Source organism: Lissotriton vulgaris, unplaced genomic scaffold (genome assembly GCF_964263255.1).
Source record: "Lissotriton vulgaris unplaced genomic scaffold, aLisVul1.2 SCAFFOLD_2208, whole genome shotgun sequence".
Taxonomy (NCBI): domain Eukaryota; kingdom Metazoa; phylum Chordata; class Amphibia; order Caudata; family Salamandridae; genus Lissotriton; species Lissotriton vulgaris.
The window spans coordinates 271,057-297,977 of record NW_028250012.1 but is presented as its reverse complement, the minus strand read 5'-3'; the positions used below and the strand labels follow the sequence as shown (position 1 = coordinate 297,977).

At 47.8% G+C, this 26,921-nt stretch overlaps 1 protein-coding gene across 1 annotated transcript in view; it reads right to left on the bottom strand.

The window, feature by feature from the left end:
- The window catches only part of LOC147663421 (phosphatidylinositol 4-phosphate 3-kinase C2 domain-containing subunit alpha-like), a gene marked incomplete at its 3' end in the record, with an annotated part of 227,601 nt that overhangs the window by 110,595 nt on the left and 90,085 nt on the right, over positions 1 to 26,921 (bottom strand). The window contains exon 2 of the mRNA XM_086950470.1: positions 10,120 to 11,304. Within this exon, the coding sequence (XP_086806596.1) occupies positions 10,120 to 11,217 (1,098 nt within the window). The remainder of the gene's footprint in view (positions 1 to 10,119; positions 11,305 to 26,921) is intronic.

Here is a 26,921-nt window from a genome sequence, read left to right as displayed (position 1 = left end):
ATTCCACCATCACTTTTTTTCCACTGAGAAGGAAGCAGAGCATAGAGCCTCTCTACCTTATTGTTCCAGTTGGGCCTAATTTAATGATGCCCAGGCACCAGATATTAAACATGCATATACTATCAATGCTTTTTTTCTTTCACAACCAATTTTATTGAGCAAAGTAGGCAATAAAATCGTGGCACCCCACAGATCGGAGATCACCACCAACAGTAAAGACACAATGTATCAGATGAGTAGCACATGTTCAATCAGGCACCGAAAATAAGCTCAATATGAATAAACCCCCAACCCACCCTACCCCGCCAACTCCTGACCCCCCCCAGTTCCCAGAACCCCCCCCCATCCTCCCTCCCCCACGCACGTGTACATGTAGCGGCAAATAAAGGGTGTAGTGCGACAGGTGTGTCGCAGAATCGGGCCAACAATTATAGCACAATCAAATGTCCTCCTCCCGTTCCGCTGGGGGATCCAGCGTCAGTCCTCTGTAGTCGGCCCACCGCTTCCAAATTTTGTAGTGTTTGCGTGGGCAGCCCCTTGCCTCAAAGATCGGTTTTTCAAGTCCCATGTAATAGTCCAATCCAGCTTTCCACGCAGAAAGGGGGGGGCCCTCACTCCCTTCCACGCCCGGGCCAGATCCCGCTTGGCAACAACAAGCCCCAAAAGCAGCAAGTGGCGTTTATAGATGTTCCCACCAATGCCCTCCATAACATGCAGCAACCCCAGACGATGGGTGCGGGGAAAATCCCAAACTAGGACCTCGGATAGACAGCTCCACACGCCTCTCCAAAAGCCAGACAAACGAGCACACGACCACACAGTATGCAACAGGGATCCAGGCACAGCTCCACAGCGCAGGCACTCCGGGGATTCAATCAACCCAGCCTTCCACAATCGTTCACGGGTGTAATAGGCCCTGTGCAGGTATTTGAATTGGATGAGCCGGAGTCGCACAGCGATGGCGGTCCCACGCGGGGATTCTAGGGCCTCCCTCCAATCGTCCTCATCCAGGGGGCCCACATCCACTTCCCATGCCGCCCGAAGAGAGAGTAGGGTAGAGGAGCAGTGGATGACCAGTGTCTGGTAAATACGGGATACCTTTCTATCTCCCAGGTCTCCCATAAAGACCTTCGCCTCAACCGGGCTAAACTCAGGAAGGGAGTCTAGATGGGCAATGCTCGGGGTGAGGGCATGGCGCAATTGTAAATAGCGGAAGAACTGGGACTGAGGCATTTGGAACTCCGTGCGAAGTTCCTCAAAAGATTTAAGGGTAGTGCCGGACATCACCTGGCCCAGTAGCGGGATACCAATTGCCTCCCATCCCTCAAATCCGGCCAGGGCCGAAAGTTCCGGGAGCAGGCCATTATGCCATAACGGCGTCTCCGCCGTCAATTTGCCCCACCAGCCCATGCGGCGTAGGGCCTGTCTCCACACCGCAAAGACCACTCTCGTGACCGACGGCAGTGCACGTCGCAAACGGGCTGAGTATAGAATGGTGTGTAGCGTGTTATCGCCCATAAGCGATCGCTCCAAAGCATATGCCGGGTCCCCCCTGTCGCTATACCACCACTCGTTAAGGACAAGTAGTTGAGAAGCCTGGTAGTAAGATAAGAGATCAGAGGTGGCCAGGCCCCCGCAATAGGTAGATAGGAAGCATGTCCTCAACGCCACTCTGGCCGCACCGCCAGCCCACAGAAAGCGGCCTAGCGCCGAATTAACCTGGCGAAACCACTGCGGGACAATAGGGTAGGGGAAGTTCTGCAGCTGGTACAATAGGCGTGGGAGCGCCACCATTTTGAAGATGGCTGATCTCCCAAAGATGGTGAGAGGCATCCTGGACCAAGTCTTGACATCGGCCTGAACCCGTTCCCACACCGGCAGGATACCGCGGTCCCAAGCGACGGCGCGCGACTCCGAGAGAAAGACGCCAAGGTACTTCAGCCCATCTGTTGCCACGCACAGTCCTGCCGCCCAGGGGTCCGCCACGACCCCGCCGCCCAGCACCCATAGGGTTGACTTGTGAAGATTGAGCCGAAGGCCGGAGATCTCGCCAAATATGCGCATGACCTCCAGAACCCGGGGTCCTGAGTGCTGCAGGTCCGTGAGGAAAAAGAGGATATCATCCGCATATAATGCAATTCTATCCACAAGTTCTCCACTCCACACAAACCCGCGTATCTGTGCATCAGCACGCACCCGAGATGCCAGGGGCTCCATCGCCAGGGCAAACAGGTACGGGGACAGTGGGCAACCCTGTCGGGTCCCCCGACCAATCCGAAAGCGCCCGGACGTGGCACCGGCCACCCGGACCGAGGCCGTGACATTGGTGTACAGTAATTTCAGGTACGATAGGAACACCGGACCCAGGTTAAGGAGGGGCAAGAGTGCAAACAAGTATGCCCAACTCACAGAGTCAAAGGCCCTGTCCATATCTGCTAGCAGGAGTGCCGCCTGTTCGTCCCGGGCCCCCATGGCATCCACCGCCGCCTGTGCCCGCCGGATGTTATGGCGAGTGGCTTTACGGGGCATGAACCCTGCCTGATCGGGGTGGACCAGGTCCGTAATATAGGGAAGTAGGCGGTTCGCCAGGGCCTTCGCCAAGATTTTGGCTTCTATGTTTAAGAGCGAAATGGGCCGGTACGAGTCGTGCCTGTCAGGGGCCCTGCCCGGCTTCAGAAACACCACGATCTCGGCGTGGCGCCAATCCGGCGGTAGTTCCCCCCGGACCCGTGCCGCCTCAAGCGCGCGTCTGTACTGAGACCCCAGCTGGAGGTGAAACTTCTTGTAAAATTCGCACGGGTAACCGCTCGGACCAGGCACCTTCCCGGTATTGAGCTGCCCCAGCGCCTCTCCGAGTTCCTCAGCAGAGAGCGGCACGTCCAGCGCAGTTCTGGTGTCATCAGAGACGGCCTGTGGCGACAGGCCATCGAGATATGAGGATACCTCCTCCGCCTCCAGGGAGTCCCGGGGGGCATACTGTGCCTCAAAATAGTGGGCAAAGCTAGCTGCGAGGCGGGCCGGGTCCGTCACTACCGAGCCATCCTCCGCCGTGAGGCCCGGCAACGTGAGCGGCTGGAAAGTAGCCTGACACAGCATGTGGAGCATCGTGCAGGACTTGTCGCCCCACTGATAAATCCTACTGCGCGTGGCGAGCCACGCTTGTCTGGCCTCATCGTGTAAGACCGAGGCATAGGATTGCTGCGCCTGCAGGAGCTGCCGTATCATAGCCTCATCCCCCCCCTCTCGGCCACGCTGTTCCAAGGTCTCCACTCGAGCGGCTGTGGCCGTAATGGCCTCCCGATGTTTCCGTCGGGCGGCTGCACACCAAGCGATGTCTACCCCCCGTATCGTGGGCTTCAGCGCCTCCCACACCACCACCGCGTCAATGTCCTCCACAAGGTTATCGCGCCAATAATTATCAATCGCCTCACGCAGGTGATGAACATAGTCAGGTTTCTGTAGATGCCATGAGGACATCCGCCAACAGAACGGCTGCCGTTTCGTGGGAAGGTCTATGGTAGCCACAACGGGGGAGTGGTCGGACAGACCCCTGGGCAGGATAGCAGCGTCACTCACACGGCTCAAACAGGCACCAGGCATAAAGATGTAGTCGAGTCTCGAAAAGGAGCCATGCACAGCCGACACATACGTGAACTCGTGCGCAGCCGGATGGAAATGGCGCCATACATCCACCCAGCCCAAGCTGTCCGCTGTCGCACGCAGCCTAGTATGCGGGGCAGGGGGAGAAGGATCCACAGCCACTGGCAATCGTCTCTGGCGGTCTGAGCCCACATCCATAACCTCATTCCAATCGCCCCCAACCACCGTCAACACATCCGGGATTTCATCCCATATCTCAAATAGTCTCTCCGACAGGGCCCACTGCATAGGGGGGGGGGCATAAACACAACAAAAAACCACAGGTTCGGCACCCATCCTTCCCTTGATAAAGACAAAGCGGCCCTGAGGGTCTATCCACTGCTTTTCATGAACATAGGCCACCCTGCGATGGACCAAGATGGCCGCCCCTCTCGATCCCCTCGTAAAGCCGGCATGGTAGACCTGTTGAAAGCCAAACCTCTGAAGGCTAAGGACCTTGGAGCCCAGCATATGAGTTTCTTGGAGCAACAGCACGTCCACCGCCTCCCTTTTCCCCCAGCGCAACACTGCTCCACGTTTGATTTTATCTAGCATCCCCCTCACATTCCATGTTACAACACGTATGGACTTATTGGGAAGCATAGCAGTCTGATCAGCCATTATCCATGTGGTCTCCCCCACTAGGCCCCCCGCGCCACCTCAACGCACCCCACCACTCACTCAATCCAGCAGTAATATACACGTGTGGTTTCACCCACCCATCCCCAGGCCCACCCACCCCATCCCAGTCCCGAACCCCCCCCAACAACAAACCCACGCTCCCAACATCCCCATCCCAACTCCCCCCACCCCTATACCTCATAGAACACTGAAGTACCTGTCGCGGCATGGATAGACCCGGATCCAAAACCGAGGACCCAGGGCCAGCCATACCAAAGGATCCCAACATCCCGATCACAACACACACACCCCCCCCCCGACAACTCCCACAACTCGTGAGGGTCAAAGGCCCTTGGAAGTCGCCTCCCGAGCCCCAACAGCGTCACCACAGATAGCCCCAAAGAGTCTCAAAGGTAGGCAGTCCAGCATCGATGGTTCCCCCACACAAACAGCCCCACTAAATGATCCATTACAAAGTAGGGCAACACATTACCGGAAAAGACCAGGGCCCAGGCCCCAACAGGGTTCAACTGCCAGTATCTGAGTGTTCAGAGTCCATTGTTCCACTGGTCTGTGTCGCACTAGCGGAGGCTGACCGCTTGCGTGATCTGGACCTCCGATGTCGTCCTTTTCGGGTTTGGCGGTTCGTCCGCTCCTGCGATGATCCCCTCGGCCCGCCCGGATCCAGCCCCGGCTGGGCATGCGGCCTAATCCTCACTGCTTCGTCCGTCCACCGAAAGACCTCCTCAGGCGAATCAAAGAAATGTGTCCGGGACTGGTACACCACCCGTAGGCGAGCCGGGTACAGCAGAGAGTACTGAAGCTTCAGGCCCCGCAACTTGGCTTTGGCGGCTACAAACGACTGTCTCTGCTGCTGCACAAGCCTAGTATAATCAGGGAATATCATGATAGTGTGGTTTTCATAAGAGAGTGGGCCTTTGGTCCTTGCTTCTCGCAGTATGACATCGCGGTCATGGTAATTCAAAAGACTCGCAATGACAGGCCGAGGACGCTCACCCTCCGGCGGCCGCTGTGTCAAGGCCCTGTGTGCACGCTCGATCACAAAACAAGAAGACAGGGCCCCCGGCGGGAGCCAGCCCTCCAGCCATCGGGACAAAAACTGCTCCATATCGTCCTTCTCACACCTCTCCGGAAAACCTATAAAGCGAAGGTTGTTCCTGCGTGCGCGCCCTTCGGCATCCTCCACTCGGGATGCGAGAGCCTTTTGGACACGCTCCATCTCCGCCATTTTCTGCTTCAGCGTGCCAATGTCCGTCTCCGCCACCGAGATTCTGGATTCTGTCTCCGCTCCACTGCATTGCGAAGATCTTGGCGCAGCAGTGTAACGTCTGCACCCACAGCCCCAATCTTAGCATCGAGCATGTCCCGGGACTGGGTGATGGCCGCTAAGATCGTCGCATTGTCCGGCCCTGCCCCGCCCCCACCGCCGGGCGCCCCAGAACCACCACTGGGCCCTGTAAATTTGTCGATAGGGCCCTGCTTAGGCGGGCCTCCGCCACCACCTCTGGTCATGGCCGCTTGCAGTCTCAACGTCACCACTCCTTGGGCGGCCGCCTCTGGTCCCGTCACCGGAGTCCTCCACCTAGCCGGGCCGCACACCTCGAGATCAGGGCAAACACCTTCCGCAGCGGTCCCCAGTGAATCCCCAAGAGCAGACCCACAGCGGCGGGCACAGGAGGCCAAAAGTGTCTCTGGAATGAAAAGCGACAACCACCGCGCCTAGGTCCAGGCCAGTCTCAATGTCGCGAAACTCGAGGCCCCGGTCTCACCTGGGCGGGACAGGCCTCCACCACGCCGTGTCGCCTGAAAAGGTTCTCCAAGGCACGGCGCCAGATCTTAGGGCACCTCTGTGACTCGTCGGCACTTGGAACTGCAAAGCCGGACTGGGACCCGCCCAGCTGATGCGACCTCCGGCAGTCTGCCACCGACCACCTCCCGGCCTCCTGAAAATCGAGGTCCCGGCTCCACCGCCAGCCACCAGGCCGCACTCCGCCGCCGGCGTCACCGGTCCCCGGGAGTGTTGGAACCGCGGGGTCTGCACACCAGAGGGATCAGGGCACCCCCAGGAACAGATGCCACTCACGTGGTATTGTCAGTGGGCTCGGGGGCCAGGATAAATAAGCAAATTGTGTCCGGGCCGGCGGGAGCTCTACAAGGCTGCGACCGCCATCTTCGCCCGCCAAGCCACGCCCCCCACTATCAATGCTTTTCAACATTAAAAACTGAAAGTACCCACCTTGGCAAGAAGAATGCAAGTAAAGTAATGCATAATTCAGTGCCACACAACTGATAGTTGCAGCATCACGGCCATGTAGTACTATGAGAGTACAAGAAGATGGCAAAGCCAATCTAGGAACCACATTGTCATGTCCTCCAGAGTGGACAACTTCTGGATTCAGTTTGGGGACATCACAGCTAGGCAGCTACCTGGCAAAAAAAGGATTTAAGTGGCAGAGATGGCAGCCACTGGATGAACAGTTTCAGAGAACGTCAATTGAGAATTCTTGAATCTAAATATATAATTGATTTTGAGACTAATCCACACTTGTTGGGGTTTTCAGCAGTTACTGAAGGAGAGGATACTTAAGACACTTACCAGTGGTTTCTGATTGGTAACTCTTTCAGGGGACTTTTCCAGTGGACATAAAGGATCTTCAGTGCCCCAATACTCCTCAAAAAGGGCTTGCAAGTTGAATGGATGGAAAAAGCCATAGTTTTTGAGGAGGTGGTGCAATAGCAAAGGGGTGAAGTGGTATATAAAGCTGCAGCAAGAAAAAAAAGACTTGGAAGAGCAGAGCCCTGATCTAGTACTACTGTATCACTGTTGCACCACAAAACTAATGAGACATGGCCAGCAGGCTATTAAAAAAAGATGTATTCCCCCCTACAGGTAAGTGTGTCTTTGTAGTTTCCACCAAGCCATGTTTTGCCCAGCCCTCCACAACCTATGCAGATGTAGATCTGGTGACCTGTATGAATAAAGAGGCTTTGCATTGTTGATGGGTTAATAAACTAAAAAATGCAAAAACAAGTTGATGGACTGAATGCAGAACAATGTCATACATTCACCCCAGTGCAGAGATCTGGGCCTAAATCCATCGTTTTTTGCTCACCATGCCGTTCCAGTTTGAACCCAGCTATATGAAAATCAGTCCTGACCCTGTGCCTCATAGGAACAGTTCAGCCCAAACTGACAAGCCAGGTCCTCACTGGACTGGAAACAAGCATCCTAGGACTGGTTTCGGGGGTTCAACCCTCTTCAGCCAGGATAGCTTGATTCCAGTGGCATGGAGAGCATGGGACCCACATCTGGGCATACCCATCCCACTCGGGTGGCAAATGCAAAAACAACAGTTGATGGACAGACTGCAGAACAATGTCATACACTCTTACCAGTACAGAGATCTGGGCCTAAATCCATCGTTTTATGCTCACCATGCCATTCCAGTTTGAGCCCAACCATATGCAAATCGGTCTAAGGTCAAGACTGATTTGCATATGGCCAGGTCTAAACTGGGGTGGCATGGTGAGCAAAAGAATGATGGATTTAACCCAGATCTCATGACTGGGGGTGACTGTTTTGATTTGTTCTACATTCCGTCCATCTATTGTGTGTCTTTTGCTTTCTCGCCCTAAGGGCACTAGGTATGCCTAGACGTGGGTCCTGGGATCACTGCGCCACTGGAATCAAGCTATCCTGGCTGAAGAGGGGTGAAACCCTGAAACCGGTCCTAGGATGCTGGTTTCCGGTCTCGAGAGGACCTGGCTTGGTAGTTCGGGCTGGACAGTTCCCATGAGGCACAGGGTCAAGACTGATTTGCATATGGCCAGGTCTAACCTGGGGTGGCATGGTGAGCAAAAGAATGATGGATTTAACCCAGATCTCTTGACTGGGGGTGAATGTTTTGATTTGTTCTGGATTCCGTCCATCAATTGTGTGTCTTTTGGGTTAATATACTAGATAACGGCCCTCCCTGATGTTTGCTCCCACATATGGCCCGGAAATACTGAGGGTTGCCAGGAAGCTATACATAGTTTTAACAGTCTCCTTTTGAACCAGGGATTTTAGTTCTAAGCATCCATTGTTCAAAAAAGTATCCTTATATTGTGATGTTGTACAAATTATATCTCTTGTGCAGCTGATTTGGGTTGCAGCGCTGCCCAAGATAGTGTTACGGTTGAACTGCATTAAAGGTTTGTGCCTGGTGAATAGTGGAATGCCTCTATGATCTACATGTTAGAGCTAAATAAACATGCAAACCTAAAGTATTTTTGATCCAGAAGTATTCTTTTCAAGACAAACGGCATGTTATTAAGCAGTATTCCACTTCTGTAACATGTGTAAGTTCAGAATAAATACTCAAAGGTTCCTGGTTTACTAACTGATGTTTAGAATTCCTATTAGTCCTTGTGACTGAAAAATGTTAGCAGCTCATGCCTCTTCGGGTATTTGTGGGACAAGCTCTTGCAACAGAGTATGGGATTCAAGTGAGGCGATACCATCCACATGGTTTTATGTTTGCTGTTATCAGGAAGGTGATTTCTTTATTCAACAGTTTAACACAACATAACACAACAAGAGTTTAATGGTATGATGAGAACACTCACTAAAGAGAGAGTTTATCAATCGTTTGTTTAGTAGAATATACCTAAATGTGTTCTGGATGAGAGAAGGTTTCTGTTAACTTGTGTAGGATGGACTGACTGAACTTACCTGTTTCCTGGCTTCGGGGCACAGAGGCACTTACAGCGTTATGAACATTGATAAAGTATTGAGGGAACCACAGTTCAAACAGTTTGCTATTGAGTACCACTGAAATTAGCAGTGTTTTCAAACCCGCCAGGACTACCCTGTGCTGCAATGACTCTCCTTAGGATTAATATCCGATGATCAAGTGTAATGCCGGTTGCCAAATTAATGCAGTATCTAAACTGTCTATCTACACCCACAGACAAACACTGCACACCCTGAAGCAATCGTTTGGAAAATATTTTGCACAGGGCACAGTGGTGGATAATGCTAGCAAAGCAAATAAACTCTAGACCCACAGACCAAGATATGCAATAGTACAACTGATATGAAAAAATATATTTTGCTTTTATTTTTCTTCTTTTTTTTTTAAAGTGTTTCAAGATAGAAAAACATTTATAAGTACACTTATTATATTATACTTTATCATTTTCAAATACAGATATACATTCTAGATATTATTATACACCTTGGAATCACAGATTATTGCATAGTATGGTATAACCTAAAAAGCATATGTATCTCCAGTTAGTATAAACAGAGCAATCAAAACCAATATGTAAAGAGCTGCCCGATCTCTGTTAGGCTAGACACAAAATGTATGCCAATTTTGGAAACGCTGGTTATTGTTGTACCAGCGTTTCCAAAATTGGCATGAAAAAGAGCTGTTCACGACTTCAGTTACTGTATAAAGACAATGTATTAATTGGAGTCTTAGCTGTTATTTTGCACTGTTTTCTTAACTATTTATAATCTGGAATATACTTCTGCAGAGCATCGTGTATATTAATATTATCTCACCACCATAATAACGTTACAGTGTGTGATTTCAACATTTTCTATCAACTGTGTGGTCAGGCAGCCTACGATTACTGGACTGTAGGAAAAGCTGTGCTTCTTAGATTTCCAAATCTTTATCTTTATAAATGAAATGAATCTCACCAATTAACCTGCAACTACATTGGCGTCTTGAAAAATACATAAGGATGGCTGTGGAAAATTTGACATACTAAGATATATTAAACATCTTAAAGGACACAAAGACTTGTTATCCAACAACAACAAACGGTAAAATGAACTGTACCCACCTGTGAGGTTTGACTTTGTAGTTTTGTAAATAAAGACTTTGATAAATGAATATTTAAAGAGTGGCTTCTTGTAACAGATACCCCAGAGGGTGACTTAATATGCATCTTTCTTTCTAGATGGCAAGTTTCTACTGGACTCTCCTTTAATAAAACGGCATCCCATGGATCCTCTGAAACTGAACCACAATCACTGTTTCCATCACAATCCACAGAATGATGTGGAATATCAGAATTGTCCCCCTTTGGCTTACTGAGAGGATCAAGATCCAACCAGTCAAATTTGCTAATATCCCTGGATGCTTCAGGTGTTGGTGCTTTAGAAAGCGAAGTTGTGGCAATGCATGCTTTACTGTCAGTTATCAACTTCCCATTTTTTTGGAATTCAGAGGTGACTGCTATTTTGTCAAATATTTTTGCCATGCTTGGTGGTACAACTGGTGAATATGTAGGCAAACTTCCTCTTATGTGAAAAGGTGGGCTAGAGGACAGTGAGAATGGCATAAATTGGGTCCGTCCTGGGAGACTCAAATATAAGGGCTCCCTTGACCGATAAGGGGACATAGTTTGAGGAAAACCATTCTGGAACGGATCCACTTGCTTCGTAATAGCAGAAGAATAAACAGAAGGCAAAGTGCAAGCCACTGGTCCTCTGAATCCAGGTGTCCACGATTGTCCCTGAAAGGGAGGTTGGGTATAATACTGTGAAGAACTGGAGGGGGCCAAAACAGGAACTACTGGTAACGTTGGTGGCTTTCTAGTTTCAAAACTGTCATCCAATAGTAACTTTTCCAGCTCTGCATGCGTTAGTTTGTCAATATCAATAGCACATAATTTGTCTTCAGTCATTTGTTTTGCATCAGATTCAGGGAAAACCATAAGATCCTGGTCCTGTTTGATAAAAGCTGGAACTCTATTTCTGGTGGTGCTTAAAAATTGTAGACGGTCTTGAAAACTAACAGGTCTGTCCTTCTGGAGTTTGGCTAGGGCTTCTGCTTCCATCTGCAGTGCCTCCTCCTTACCGACATCCTTTGGCCTTGATGTCCCCAAAGAAGGTGAGGAACCTGGTTTATGTCCATTGCTAGATGATGTTTGAGCCATACTGCAAACTGCATTCGAATTCAAATGATCAGATGTGGCTTTCTTAAAATGGTTCCATGTAGACTGTCCATAACCAATTCTAAAGTCCTAAAAGGAGAAAAAAAATAAAAAGGTGCAAAAGTGAATTCTTACAAATTATTCAAACTCAAATAAGTATAATTCTTTTTTTAACGAAAATAAACAATCCACATGAAATAAGAATTAACATGTCAATGGTAGTAGCCAAGGCAAATTTAACAAAACCCAACACACACAAAGCGATAACATTACACAGAAAATGTATGTCTATCGGCCTGACCTTCTGACACTTCAGGGGTTCTGGACACTCTCTCAATGCTCCTCTCCGGCCTCACACACACTTCTTCCCCCAAACATCCTAGATATTTAGGTGCACTCCTAAAGGACTGAGGGTGTTTTACCGCTCAGAAGATAGTTTTCTTCTATTAGGTTTTCATTTTAAACGAAACCTTAAGGGCGTGTTTAGTCTTTCTGGAATCTAACAAAAACTGCCATAATAGCAAGCTACTCGTTTTTTGTAGCAATTGACTTTAGTGCTGGTCCACCAATCCCAGAGTAAGCAAGCCTTTGAATCTAATAATGAGAAGCAAGTACATTCCTCAACAAAAGGTTTCAGAAAAGGGCTCCAAGTGGAGCAATTTAAAGCACACTATTAAGGCTTAAACGTTGATCTGTTTACAAACAGTTCAGAAGAATAGTTCAATAATGTATACATAATATATTATAATAAATCCACCCATGCAACGTACAGGAAACGTTACCCATGTCACACGTATTTGTCCTTACTTGCGATCTTTCAAAGTAGTTCGGGTGAGCTGCGGAGATACCCAACAAGCAGAGAGTAGAGCTGCATCTCTGTCACCACCAAGACACTTTCTGTACCAAGTGGATACAGGGCGTAGAAGAGAAAATGTTTGTGCTGCACAAGAAAGTATCTCTCTGAAACATGTTGTCGCTGCAGAGAAACTGCAAAACAGAATTTCTGCCACACAATAGAACGGAGTAGCAAATCGGTAGCTAGGATAGAGAATCAGAATTCCGGCAGTAGAATACACTCATAATTGCAAACACTAACTGCACAGCCAACAAAATACATCGTTGTTTTTAGACAAGCAATCCACCTTTTCCGAATATAAGAAGCAAATTAAACAAAAAGGGAAAAGCACAGTGTTTGATTCAAGGTCAATACAAAAACAAATACAGGATCTTACATTCCCCCATTTGATGGAGGCAAAACAAAATTATCTTCAAGGGGATTGCTGCTCTGCCTTTCCATCCATCAGAGCCACTACTCCCAGTCTTTCCCATCGGATTGGTTAACAAATGCGACTGCTCCAAAAATGCTGGGAGGGTTTCCACCGCATTTGCCTTCCCATAGCATGCATGCATACATACATACATACATACATACATACATACATAATCTGCTTCCGGAGTAGGTATTTCCTGGCCAAAGGTCCATCTAGTGACTGCTTGGATTTTTTATTTAACCAGCGGTGTGCTTCAATCCATCTCAAACAGGGAAAATACGTCTTAGGGCTAGGCTCTTGTAGGTATGCTCTTGTAGGTATGTTCACAACAATTTACTGTGCTAACAAACATCTAAGTGCAGCAAATCCCTGTCAAAACAGGTCTGGATGCCACTACCTCATTTATAATTCTTTACTCTCTGTAATACAGCGAAATCTCTTTAGAATAAGAAATTCTTCTCTGAAGGAAGGGAACAACAACATAGAACTAGAAGACAGTCTATAACACGTGCACCCTGCTAGTACACACTTAGTGAGGAATGAGGCTGCTTGCAGCACATTACTGCAATATTCGGTTTTTACTCTCTTAATCCTAATGGTGCATTGGTTATGATCACGAGGCCAGGATGACGATTGCTACGAGACTTAGCAGGCAATGTGCACATTAAGCAAAAGAACGTGCAAAGACCCAAAGGACAACGGAAATACACACACCAAGGTAAACATGAGAGCGCGCACAACAGATACATAATAATACTCAGTCTGAAATGGACTCCATATTCAATTTTATATAAATATTTAATGGCAGCTAAAGATAAGCACCCATCTTTGAAATGCATAGATAATCTTGTCAGTTTTGTCATTCTTGAATTTGTCGTATTTTCTGGATAGTCTCAAGAGGTACAAAAGGGAAAGAAAAAGAAAAAAAGTTACCCCTTCTGCCTAACCAACCACTTTATGGTAGCGGTTTGTAGTATTGCTTCCCAGTAGTATTGGCTTTAGAGGGTCACAACAGCCATTCCAACTTAGAGATTACCGCCTTTCTTGCTCATTTCTAATGATCAACTGCAGACTGGCCTTCTTTAAATTGAGGATTTGAGACACGCAGAGTTGGAATACCAATAGCTCTTAGTTTAGGCAATCTCTGTAACTTGACCACACTCTCCAGAACAGGCTGCAACTACACAAATAAATCAGTTGATCAGGAGCAACATTTGCAAGTAGTTCCGCTTAAAATTCACTAGTCACTGATTGAAATATTTGGGTATCACCTACAATTGATCCTCCGTACATTTAAGCCTTCTAGGTGTCGCCCTTACATTGTAACACTTCTAGCAAGCACGTAATTCCTCCATTTTCATAAAATCGGACATTTGAGATCAGGGGTTGGAGGAATGTGAGAGTGAGCGGTCCCGGGTCCAATTTGCTCAAGTTTCTTGGAAAGAATATGTTCTGCTTGGGAGGTATGTATTTTTCCATCTAATTCTCAAAGGGGAGAGGTAGGATGTGCTATTGATCATATATATATATATATATATATATATATATATATATATATATATATATATATATATATATATATATATATATATATATATATATATATATATATATATTCACTTAAAAAACCATAGGTTTCAGGCCTTATATAGTTAGGAATTAGCATTTAAAAAACCATTGAAATTGCTCCTATATAGTTAGTTGTACTAACTATATTTCGCACACCCGCAATCCACTGCTGATGATGTCACATATTACATCATTCATGACTTGGTCAGTGACATCACCGATGACATCTCAAATGACATCACCGATGACATCTCAAATGACATCACTGATGAAATCACTGATGACATCATCCAGTGACTGTGTGTTTCTGTAAAGTTTATATAAGTTTTACATATTGAAGAATGAGTGGATGTACAAGTGTCTGGATGAAGGATTTAGTAGGTGCGTGACTGACTGTGTGAGTGAGTGAGTGATTAAATGTGTCTTACTAAATGCATGGGTTAGTGACTAAACTGTCTGAATGTGTGCATCAGTATGTCTGTTGTTGTGTAAGCTGCTGCATGTGTTGATCAGTAGCTATATGAGTGGCTATATGGGTTATTGATTGGCTGCCCAAGTATTTGAATGGGATACTGAGTGTGTGTGTGTGGGTGGCTGGGAGGTGTCTGACTGTGCATAGATGTGTGAGCAGTTGATTCACTAGGTGTATGAGTTCAAGAGTGCATGTTGAAACAGCTATATTGGCGGTTGACTGTGTGCATGGGTGTGTTGGTGAGTGAATGGATATCTCAGTGCTACATGTCCAAGTAAGTACATATGTAAAACACAGTGCATGTGAGAGTTGGCATATATAAATGACTATACATGAGAGCCAGTGAATGTGCGAGTGGCTGTATGGATCATTGTGTACTTGTATCAGTGATTGTATAATTGAGTAAGTATGTGTTAGTATAAGTTTGAATAAGTAAGGTGTTGTGTGTATAACTGTATAGTTGAGGAAATGGAAGTGTGATTGATTCTTTGCATGACTGACTAGGTGTGTGAGTAACTCCATGGATGAGTGGTAGTGTGTGAGTGTCTGTATAGGTGTATGAGTGCATATGATAGTGTTGCATTGATGAGTGACTGTATGTATGAGTGATTCTATGGGTGAATGAGTGAATGTGTGTGTAGAACTAGGAATCAGTGAGTGCGTATGTAGTGACTGGTATTGGTGTGTCAATGGTTTAATGAATGGTAGTCTGTATTTAACACTGGGTGTATCAAAGGTTATATTAGAGTGTGAGGAGGTGCATCGTATTATCACATGAATGATATCAATAGTGATGTGATCAGTGATATCAAATGAGATGTCATCAGTGATGTCACTGACCATGTCATGAATGATGTAATATGTTACATCATCAGCAGTGGATTGCGGGTGCGCAGAATATAGTTAGTACAACTAACTATATAGGAGCAATTTCAATGGTTTTTTAAATGCTAATTCCTAACTATATAAGGCCTGAAACCTATGGTTTTTTAAGTGAATTTGCAAGGTTTTTAAAATGCTAATTCCTAACTATATAAGGCCTGAAACCTATGGTTTTTTAAGTGAATTTGCAAGGTTTTTTAAATGCTAATTCCTAACTATATAAAAGGCTTGAAACCTATGGTTTTTTCAGTGAATTTGCAAGGTTTTTTAAATGCTAATTCCTAACTATATCAGGTGTGAAACCTATATTTTTTTTTCAATAAATGTCAAAGGTTTTGTAAATGCTAATTCTATTAGCGGATAACGTTTATATAGGTTATTATCCTTCTGGGACCACCTGAGCACCCATCTTGTTTCTCAGGAGAAGTGAGGCACAAGAGAGCACAAAACAAGAGTGGAAAACGCGAAAAGGGGGCAGGGTTGAGACCCCCTAGCCCTTCTCAGGGGGTCCCAGAAGGACCACCAAGTGCAAAAAAAAGTTTTGTTTTTTTCAAATCGCGGGGTACGCGCACGGTACTCGTACGGTGCGCGTACCCCGCGATTTTTTCGATGTTTTTTTTTTTTGCCCTTGGAAGGGCTAGAGGGTTGGGGGATCTCTACCCTGCCCCCTTTTCGTGTTTTCCACTCTTGTTTTGGGCTCTCTTGTGCCTCAGTTCTCCTGAAAAACAAGATGGTGGCCAACACTTCCTGGTTTGGACAGTTTGGAATGTTGACAGTCGACTGTCAGCCAATCAGAAATTCGTTCACGCTCGTAAGGGTACGCGTACGGTGCACGTACGGTGAGCGCATATAGATAAATAATTTGCTCAAATTCAATTTTATCAACAACTACTCTAGAGATTTTCACCAAATATAGAAAAGGCACTACTGTATACCTGTCCCTACCATTTTGGCAAGTTTGGTGTAATTCCGTTCAGCCGTTCGGGCTGTAGACGTGTATAAACGTCCCATAGAAAATGCCATTTGAAAAGTTTCAAATTCAATTTTCTCAAGAACTACTGGAGGGATTTTCACCAAACGTAGCAAAGGCACATCTGCATACCAGGCCCTACCATTTTGCCAAGTTTGGTGTAATTCCATTCAGCCGTTCGGGCTGTAGCCGTGTCTAAAGGTCCCTATGGAAATTAACATGGGGAAAATACGTTTTGGGACCCCCTCCTTTCGGCCCCCGCTTGACGAATCCCCCCGAAACTTTCAGGGAAGGAGCGGAGCTGACCAAAATTCTGGAAAATTACCCACAGGTTCTTCAATCGGCGCCAAAGTTATTCCCAATGGAATGTGGAGCGCATATAGATATATAATTTGCTCAAATTCAATTTTCTTAACAACTACTGTAGGGATTTTCACCAAACATAGCAAAGGAACATCTGCATACCAGGCCCTACCATTTTGCCAAGTTTGGTGTAATTCCATTCAGCCGTTCGGGCTGTAGCCGTGTTTTAAGGTCCCTATGGAAATTAACATGGGGAAAACACATTTTGGGACCCCCCTTTTTTCTCGGCCCCCGCTTGACGAATCCCCCCAAAACTTTCAGGGAAGGAGCGGAGCGAAGCAATTTTAAGGAAAATTACACACAGATTCCTCAATCTGCGCCAAAGTTCTTCCCAATAGAATGTTGGGGATTTCCTATGGTTACTAGGTCCTAACTATATATACACCTACTGGCGACTAGGTTATGGATATATATATATATATAGATATATTCGCTCCAGGTTGTCCACCTCTTGAGTAGCATACGAGCAGCAGCTTAATTTATGTGTAGGTGAGGACTGGGATCCGCTTGTAGATGCCGCTCCGTAATGGATCTGCCCGACGCGTTTCGAAGCTCCATCTGCTTCTCTTCAGGGGCTTTAACGGAAGCGGTGTGCGCACCCGCTGACACACTTCTCCAATTTCCATATGACACACCCGCCGATGGGAGGCTCTGATGAGACTGTGCATTATGGGAGGTGTGGTGCGGAAAGCACACAATCAAGTCCTGTATGGACCCCACAAGTGGGCCCGTCCTCGATCCCATGTACGGCTGCTGTTTCACTTCCGTGACCCCCAAGGGTAACGGGGTGGTGCATACTCCGTGGCTGGACTGCCGCGTGTAAATTGTCGCTCCAGGTTTTAGCTGCTGCTCGTGTGCTACTCAAGAGGTGGACAACCTGGAGCGACAATTTACACGCGGCAGTCCAGCCGCGGAGTATCAACATTCAGTTGAACATATAGTTCCTTAAATTGAACAGTGAATAGCCACTGTGGGAGAGAGATACTCCCTCCAATGTAAGATCCATGGAAAGGAATTTCAGTAAATTCCTGTAACAAATGCTGTTTGTCAAAGTGATTGCAGTGTTCTAATCAAAACATGATTCACTAACGCCCCTATTTTGTCTTTCCATGGAAATGGATTAGAAATCCAATATTATAAAATTAAAAACATACAGGATTTTACTCCCATTTATTAGATGGTGTGCTTTCAATTTTTAAATTGTTACACTGAAAAGTCATAATCAAAAACAGGCTTTGTCCAAAGATGCACATCAATAGCTGATGCAACTACAATCAAAGAGCTATAAAAATATCTAACTGCCAACCACCTGCTGTTGCCAGCTTTACAAGAACATGCTTGCTCATAGCATTAGCAGACCATGATTGCTTGTGGGATTAACTAATCCCAAAACTGATGCTGCTCCCTTTGGGACTGGCTTTCCAATGAAGAACTTTACTATTAATAGATGCAAAAAAACCTGAAAACAAAGGCTTACAAAACAACCTACACGGTACAAGAATGAGCAATTCAGCTTATGATGAGGTTTATTTTTTAAACAAAAATTAGCTTACTCACACATAGCCACTGTGCAATTGGAGATTAACACACAAATGGCTATATAATCATTTTACCGAAGAAATAAAAGATAAAAAAGAAAAATGTCCATGATAACCCAATTTTCTAACAGTAAATGTAAAAACATCTCCTACACCATGCAAAAAAACAGGACTCATTTACGTTATATTCAAAACAGTCAAATTCAGTTTGTAGTTGCGTGTCATACAAGAAGCAATTATATATATGATGCTGTATATAAAACAGGTTTTATTTTAAAGATTCAAGTAGAACAAGGCCTGCAAAAAGTGGCAGCCATATAAGATACGTTGTTCTAAGAGTTCTCCCTCAGCAAAAAACTGTCTTGTAGAAGTGAAGTAAAAATAACAGTGTGTTCATATGTATTCTGGACAGAGTGTGGTTAGGTTGAAAAAGAAAAAGAGTTCACATTCTCCATGCTATATTCGAGCCCTCCTCTAACCTTGCTTTTGTGAAAGAAGAAAAAAAAAGATAGAGATCAATGTTTCTGGGACTCCTACCTTCCAAACTACACCCTCCCACTTGAACCCTCTCTAGTTCCAGAGAATGGGGAAAATTAATGCAACAGGCAGGACTATAGCAGTGGAACCGCAGAGATCAAGTTTGTTGATGACATAGATAGTAAGAGGGGCAGGGTGTGTAGCAGCAGTAGTAGTAGTAGTAATAGTAGCAGCAAGGGCATCAGTAATCAATAGGTGAGCTTCAACTAGAGTCATCATCTCTTGACTTCTCTATGTAAATAGCTGATATACCACAAAACAAAGAAGACTGTCATAACATACAAAACTATAAACAAGCATTGGAAATGCAATAGGTCTCGGATTTATTTGAGTTGGAGCAAATGGCATTGTAAATGGCAATGTCTTTTCGCCATGTGTTATGGAGTGTATGTATGTGGTGTGTAGTGGAATTATGTGGGTTGGATTGGAATTGTAGCAATGGTGGCAAGCTGAGCTTTAGATGATTATGTTTAAAAGTAAAGTTTGCAATACTGCGATTGCTACAATAGTTATTGTGGATGCATTTCAATTGATGTGTGTACTGATGGCTGGTGGTGGATGCCTGGTGAAAGCGTGCACTGACGGCTGGTGGTGTGTGTGAGCCTGGTGAAAAGCGTGCATTGACATCAGGTGGTGTGTGCCTGGTGGAAGCGTGCACTGACGGCTGGTGGTGTTTGTGCCCGGAGAAAGCGTGCACACTCACACACTGCTGCTGGCCCTGGACACCCACATACTGATCACCCTGCATACTCACACTGCTCACCCTGCATACTCACATACTGCTCAACCTGCACACTCACACTCACACTCTGCTCACCCTGCACACTCACACACTACTGGCCCTGGACATCTACATACTGCTCACCCTGCATACTCACACTCTGCTCACCCTGCACACTCACACACTGCTGGCCCTAGACACCCACATACTGATCACCCTGCATACTAACATACTGATCACCCTGCATACTCACACACTGCTCACCCTGCATACTCACACACTGCTCACCCTGCATACTCACACTTTGCTCACCCTGCATACTCACACTTTGCTCACCCTGCATACACCCTGCATACTCACTCACACACTGCTGGCCCGGGACACCCACATACTGCTCACCCTGCATACTCACACACCCTGCACACTCACACACTGCTGGCCCTGGGCACCCACATACTGATTGCCCTGCATACTCACATGCTGATCACCCTGCACACTCACACACTGCTCACCCTGCCCACTCACACACTGCTCACCCTGCCCACTCACACACTGCTCACCCTGCCCACTCACACACTGCTCAACCTGCCCACTCACACACTGCTCACCCTGCATACTCACTCACACACTGCTGGCCCGGGACACCCACATACTGCTCACTCTGCATCCTCACACACTGCTCACCCTGCATACTCACACACTGCTGGCCCTGGACACCCACATACTGCTCACCCTGCATCCTCACACTCTGCTCACCCTGCATACTCACACACTGCTCACCCTGCTCACCCTGCTCACGCTACACACGCACACACACACTGCTCAACCTGCATTTTGTATTCGATGTCTATTCCTGACGGGTTCCCTCACCCAGAAGACAGTATGTTAATCTGAAAAAAACTACTTTGGGCCCCCCCCTTCAGTTTCCTGTGAACACCCCGTGCCGCGCATGCTGTTTGTTGATGTGGACTCGTCCTATGTGTGTGGGCAGCCGGAGCTCGCCCAGGGAGGGCGCTGAATAGGTGCCAGAGCCGCTCGTCTCTCAGTCCTCCCATGACCCCTTTAGCTGCCTGGTGCCGGGTTTAAATGGGCCAAGTTAGGAGAATCGACAGGAGAGGTGGCAAAGCCTGCGAATGTGACTCGTGATGGTCTGAGCCCCAACGCCAAGGGAACCCAACCTCACACATACCCCCCGCCCCCAATGGCAACACTCCTCCACAGGAATCATTAACACCTGAGTCCCAGGCACGGGAGGAGATCTGGGCAGAAGGGGAGGGCAGGTGAATCCCGGCGAGAGAAAGTGAAGGAGGGAGAGAAAGTGAGTGGCAGGAAACACAGAAGAGAGAAAAGAGAGCGCGACAGAGCGCAGCGAGAAGACGTCGGGCAGAGAGCATGTGCAAAAGTTCTCAGGTGAGAGGGTAAAGGGGACAGTGGAGGAGTGAGGGGGCAGAGGATGGGTGGAATACAAGGGGGAGGTGTGTACAGGTCAAGACCCTGGCCAGAGGGCACAGCAGCCACATAGCAGAGAGTGTAGAGTCGCGGCCCTATTGCAGCTCTGTGGACACGTGTAATAAAGTCAGACTGTGTACGTATACCCCAGTCCCGGGGAAGTCCCCTCGCCTGCTGCTCTTCAACCTGGGTACCGCGTGTTGAGCGGGAGGTGCCAGGTGGAGGTGGGCGGTGCTGAGCCGGCAATGGGCGTCTCCAAGGAGGTTGGGGGTGGCCACGATCCTGCGGCTCTTGGTGCGAGGAGCCTTGTGCTCATAGCTCGGAACCTGGGAGGTATTAAAATTGTGTTGTCAGTTATTGAATTGGGTGGGAGGGTGGCCATGGCAGAAGCAGCTGATCCTTTCCAGGCCGGCCGCCACAAGCAGATACCCAGTGACTAGGACGAGCAGACCAATAACTGAGCCAGTGTGCCATGGGCCCGAGGGCAGAGAAGGAAATGCCCCCTAGCCGCTGCTTGACTCCTAAAATATAGCTATAATCACGGTCCTGGAGTCACTGCACCTGTTGCACCACATGAAACTTCGCCCCGGAGCACATCATATTCAGCATGCACCCTGGACAGCTTGCACCGTGTGACTCTGTAACGGTGCCGCTCGCTTTTTCTGTTGCAGTCATCTGACGGTGCCGCTTTTCCCTCTGCCTATACAACCCCCACCATCCCTCGCTCCAATATAATGTTCCCTTTACAAGGATGTTTTTGCGATCTTTTTGGAACAGGCGGCCTCCCGACCAGCATTACTGCCGGCACTGGCTACCTCTCAAAAACACTAACATACTTATTCAAACGAAGACACTTCTGGGGTCAGACTTTTAAGCAGCGACTGCGAGTAGCCCCGACTATGCACACGTGTTTTTTTTTACCCTAAACTTTCGATTAACATTCCAGCAGTGACCATTAGCCCCCTCCCCTAGCAAAAAAAAAAAACGAGACTGGTGCACGCGTGCCCAGCATCTGTCTTCAATTACCGCGGGCCCGGACAGTCGCGATAATTGAAGAAATATGCCCTTCTGCTGTGCGTGTCCGCACGGAATATGCAATAGGCAGAGATACTCTCCAGCCTATGGCCTATTGCGTGCTCTCTTACGAAAAGACAAGCCCAATCGGAATGCAGCTGGCAAAACAAAGCACGAAAATTCACGAGCAGCCAGGAATTTCTTCGGTAGCTGGATGGAAACGCTAACTACAGGACTCTTGGGCTCCACCACTGCTACGCAGTGTGACGTAGGCCCGAACCCTAAAAAGAGGGTGGTACGTAAAACAGACTTTGAAGAATTTGAAAGACCAGGAAAATACAAACAGTATAAGCAAAGACGCAAAGGCAATTGGTCATCAAAATGCCTTAAATTGTGGATTTCAATGTTGGTCTATTAAAACTAAGGTTACAAGCCCTGAATAAAGACAATGTTCTTGATCAATCAGAGTTGCTCTTTACCTCTGGTATGAAATGAAGATAGTCGGGCAGAAAAGCCAACTCTACAGTAGATAAGGGGGCCTTGAGGTAAGCTAATTGGCTGGCATCGCATAGTAAGCTTGTTAATCTACAATAGTACAATAGATTGTGGAAAAACAAACATTAAGGGCCTAATTATGTTGTCCGGCGGACCGTTACCGACAGGTCACCTGACATCGGAAGCTGCAGTCCGACCACCACATAACGATGTGGTCGGTCGCAGTGGGCGGTGGGACAGACGGATGCCTCCAACAGGCTCAAGGAGCCCATCGAGGCATCAGTCGGCGCGTAATACCTTATAATAGGGGCAGTGCCTGCGGAGTCATCGCCATAGGGATTAAGATGTTAATTTTCCCCTCTGCCTTTACATGACTGCCTGACCACCACGGACGGAATGGGACTGTGGGGACCCCTAGCAGGGCCCCGTCCCCTGTAGACCTCTGCTATGGCGCCACGGGGCACATCTGGTGCACCCCCAAACATTCATGCACCATGTGCACATGGTGCCTGCGACACGGTGCATGGATTTTTAAAAACATGTCTTTATCAATTGTGGCTTGTGCTGCGGTCATTTTCCAGGCTGCAGCACAAGCCTCAATTGAAAAAGGGATGTTTCCAACTGCCTTCACGGTCGTCGCATCGTAGTAAGGCGGGCGGAGCTGCCGACTACATGTAGGGTGGTCTCCATCCCGATACAATGGCTGTCGGACGCTCATCCAACGACCTGCATAATGAGGCCATTACTGTCCAACAAATCCAGTATCTAGAATGTACGATACATACAAGAACAAAGGTAATAAGAAAGCGCTGAAGTAAATCTGCAAGGAGACACCTACAGCTGTTCCAGCTTTTCTGTGGATGTCAGGTGGTAGATTCTTTGCAGAAAAGAAATTCTGTCTAAAGCAAATGATGAAACAAAGAGCAAGTAAAAACATGAAAAAAGAATGCTTATATTTAAATGCAATTGAGAAACAAAATATGAACGTCTATGGTGAAAGACTGAAAGAAATAACACATCGGTATCTCATTGGGGGGGTAGCAACAACTGAATACTATAAATGCTGAATCTGCCTATCGGAGCCATTATAACTCTTTAAACAACAGCTTTAGTATGGTCATGCTAACTGCCCCAAAAAGTGGCCCAACATTTTTTTAATCTACCCTTGCAAAAAAACAATTTTTTTTTCCACAAAATAGTCTGCACAACAAAATAAACTACCTTATAATATGGCATTTAGTTTAAAATTGCATTGACTTATTACCTACACTTAGGGCCACAGGGATAACTGTGGACAGGGTGGCCTTTTCAGCAACTATATGAATCAGCTGCACTTACAAAATAATCCATCATCTGCTGTATAATTTGTAGATTTTTACAAAATTATGTTTCTGGCACAAACAGATCAAAGCCTTATCGGCAGCACAATTGCGAAAACAATCACAGATTTCCATAGCCCCAAAATAACTGTGGATGTAGACAACGTGACTACAAATTAAAACAGGGCCTATCAAACCTGGCAAGTCTTTAACATTTTGTTGGGGGCGTGGCCTGGCGCTCAGCAAGATGGCCTCATAGTAGTGTAGCTCTGCAGCCTGCCTTCAATAATCCTGCATGAATTCTGTCCCCTACCTTGCCATCCATTGAGCAGAGGCTGCTGACTGACTTGGAGCGACCGGGAGCTCTCTACCGAGGTCTCGACTGGCGGTGTGCCTACTCGGAGAGTGCGTGTGCCTGGCGGTCTTTTGCGGCCCGCGTGGTAATTGCGGCCGCATGAATCAGCGAACACTTTCGGCAGACAGCGTGAGGCTGTGACTGAGGGTCCCAGAGTGTGGCGACAGCGGCATCGACCACCCGCAGACACTCTGGAGGCGGCCTGGACATTTTCAAGTGGGTCGCTGGGCGTGCTGCGCGGCTCCCGCTGATTGGGGCTGCGGCCGTCACGGTGTCTCCTGCATCGTATCGGGCAGCAGGAACTACACGAGCTGCCGGCTCCAGCATACACGGTAGGCTGTTATGGGCTTGCACGACGCTGACATGATCTCCCTAAGCAGGGGGTGGAATGTCTGCCCCATCAACTATTGGCGAGCCCCGAGCATAGGGGCACCTGTTTTGCAGAGTGGTGAAAGAGCTTGGGAAGACAGTGCAGTACCTCACTCATGGCGCACTGTGGAGCGGAGTGAGGTAGTCTTTGCTCTAAACCTGTGGAGGACAGCGCAAGCGCGCTGGTTATACTGTCGGGGGCCCCCTGCCCTTCCGTATTGGGATTCTGTGACCTGGGCTTTGCCGACGTGGGTGCTGGGCCACGACTACTTGGGGTTTGAGGCTGGGAAGTGCTGAGGGTAGAGCAGTGGCCCATAGATTAAAGCGGTGGCGAGGAGGATCAAGAACATACAGGGCGGTCGTCATTAGGATTAGAGCAGCCCCAGAGCGGAGCAACACGACGCGGAGAGTATTGCTGCTACACGTAAGACTGACAATAGCAGAGATTTGAGCCATTTCGCACGAGGATAAGTTATTTTTGCTGGTGTGGCAGACATGGGCAAACCTGAAAAAAAAACAGCTGCGGCTCACATTTGAGCTGCGCAAAGGTGGTAAGTCCTCGCAGGGCACGGCCTCTGATTCGGAGATGGAGTCGCCGGCGCAGGCGCCCACGGCGCTGGAGAAATCACTGGCAGCCATCCAGGCTAGCCTACAGGCCATTGATGGGAAAATAGAGGCTATCAACGGTAGGATGGATAATTTTTCCTCCAAGCTCAACAAGCGAGCAGCGAGACTCAGGGAGGCAGAACAGCGCATTTCCGATGCTGAAGATGGCCTGCAGCAAGTGACCACGAAGACAGCCGACATCACGAAACTCCTCGCGGTCATCCAGGCAAAAAACAAGGACCTTGAAGTGCGCTTGAGGCGCAACAACGTGCGCATTTTGGGCTTGCCGGTGTCCACCAACGTGGGGCGCTTCGAAGACTATGTGGAGACTATTGCGGGACATCTCTGGAGTGGACAACCTGTCGCCCATGTTTGCGGTGGAGCGTGCGCACAGATCCCTGGCGGCACGTCCGCCCTCGGGGGCCCCTGCACGGCCGATCATCGCCAGGCTACTAAATTTCAGAGATCGCAACACTGTTCTGAGGATTACTCGTCAACAGGGCACAATCAATTACAAAGGAAATGTGCTCACGTTCTATCCAGACTTTACGGCTACAGTACAAGCAACACGAAAAGAGTTTCACGGCGTGAAAAAGTTGCTCATGAAGGAACAAATTCCGTACGCCATGCTTTACCCAGCGCGGCTGCGCATCGGAGAGGCAGCCACTTCCAAGATATTCACAAATCCTAAACAGGCGATGGACACGCCAAGACTTTACGGTGGCGGAGCAGCCCTCCGGCTCACACTTCGGATGTGGAGGACTGAGCAGTAAGGAGCCTCCGGCTCTATAATTCCATTTACTATGCTTGTACTCAAATGTGGTAAGGGATGCATTGCAGTTGCACTATGGGTGGGAATGGTTCATTGAACTTAAGTATATCGAGTAAGCCCAGTGCACTCCGGTATGTATTGACCAGTGAAAGGCGCTTGTTGCGCATGGTTCCTGTTGTTCATATAAGAGTAAGAAAGTAAGACATATGTTTGAGACCTGGTTGTGCCGTGACATACTTCAGGTCTAGAACAACGACACATTGACATACCGTCTTGTATTTTATCACGTCTGATCAAGGGGTAACGGTTCTCCCTCAGTTGTTTTCCTATACTATGCCAGCTACTTTGTGACTGCTGGGTTGGGGTCTGTGTAGCGGAACAAGTTGACACATTGGCGGCCACCTCCCTACTAGATATGGGAGTGGATTCGCCGCTACGATCCCCCATGGGGCATTCCCCACCTGATGTACCGTTTTCTACTGTTTTTGTTGGGGTGGGAGTTATAGAAGGGCAGTACCTTTGGCAGATTGGGGGTGCTGAAGTGGGTGTGGGGAGGGAGGGTATGTTCTATTGTTCTAAGCTGGAAGTACTTAGCTTGTGACTGCAATTGATACTGTGATCATTGCGGATATGCATATATGTGCTCGGGAACGGTGTGTTACGTTTGCTGTTCTGATTACTGCCATAGATGACAGGAGAAAAGTTTAACTGCATAACTTGGAATGTCCGGAGGTTAAATACACCTAGGAAGATCAGGCAAGTGTTAGCACAGCTCGACAGACATAACGTGAAAATTGCCCTTCTGCAAGAAACCCATCTGAGTAAACATACTGAAGTTACAGTGGCATGCAGATGGGTGGCCTACAGGCTAGCCTCATGGTACTCTACCTATGCCAGGGGGTGCTCATCCTGGTTAAGAAAGGGGTGGCTTTCAATGCTGTGCGGACCTGTGTAGACACGAAGGGTCGCTCGGCTTTGGTGCAGGGCAAACTGGGGATGGTCCTA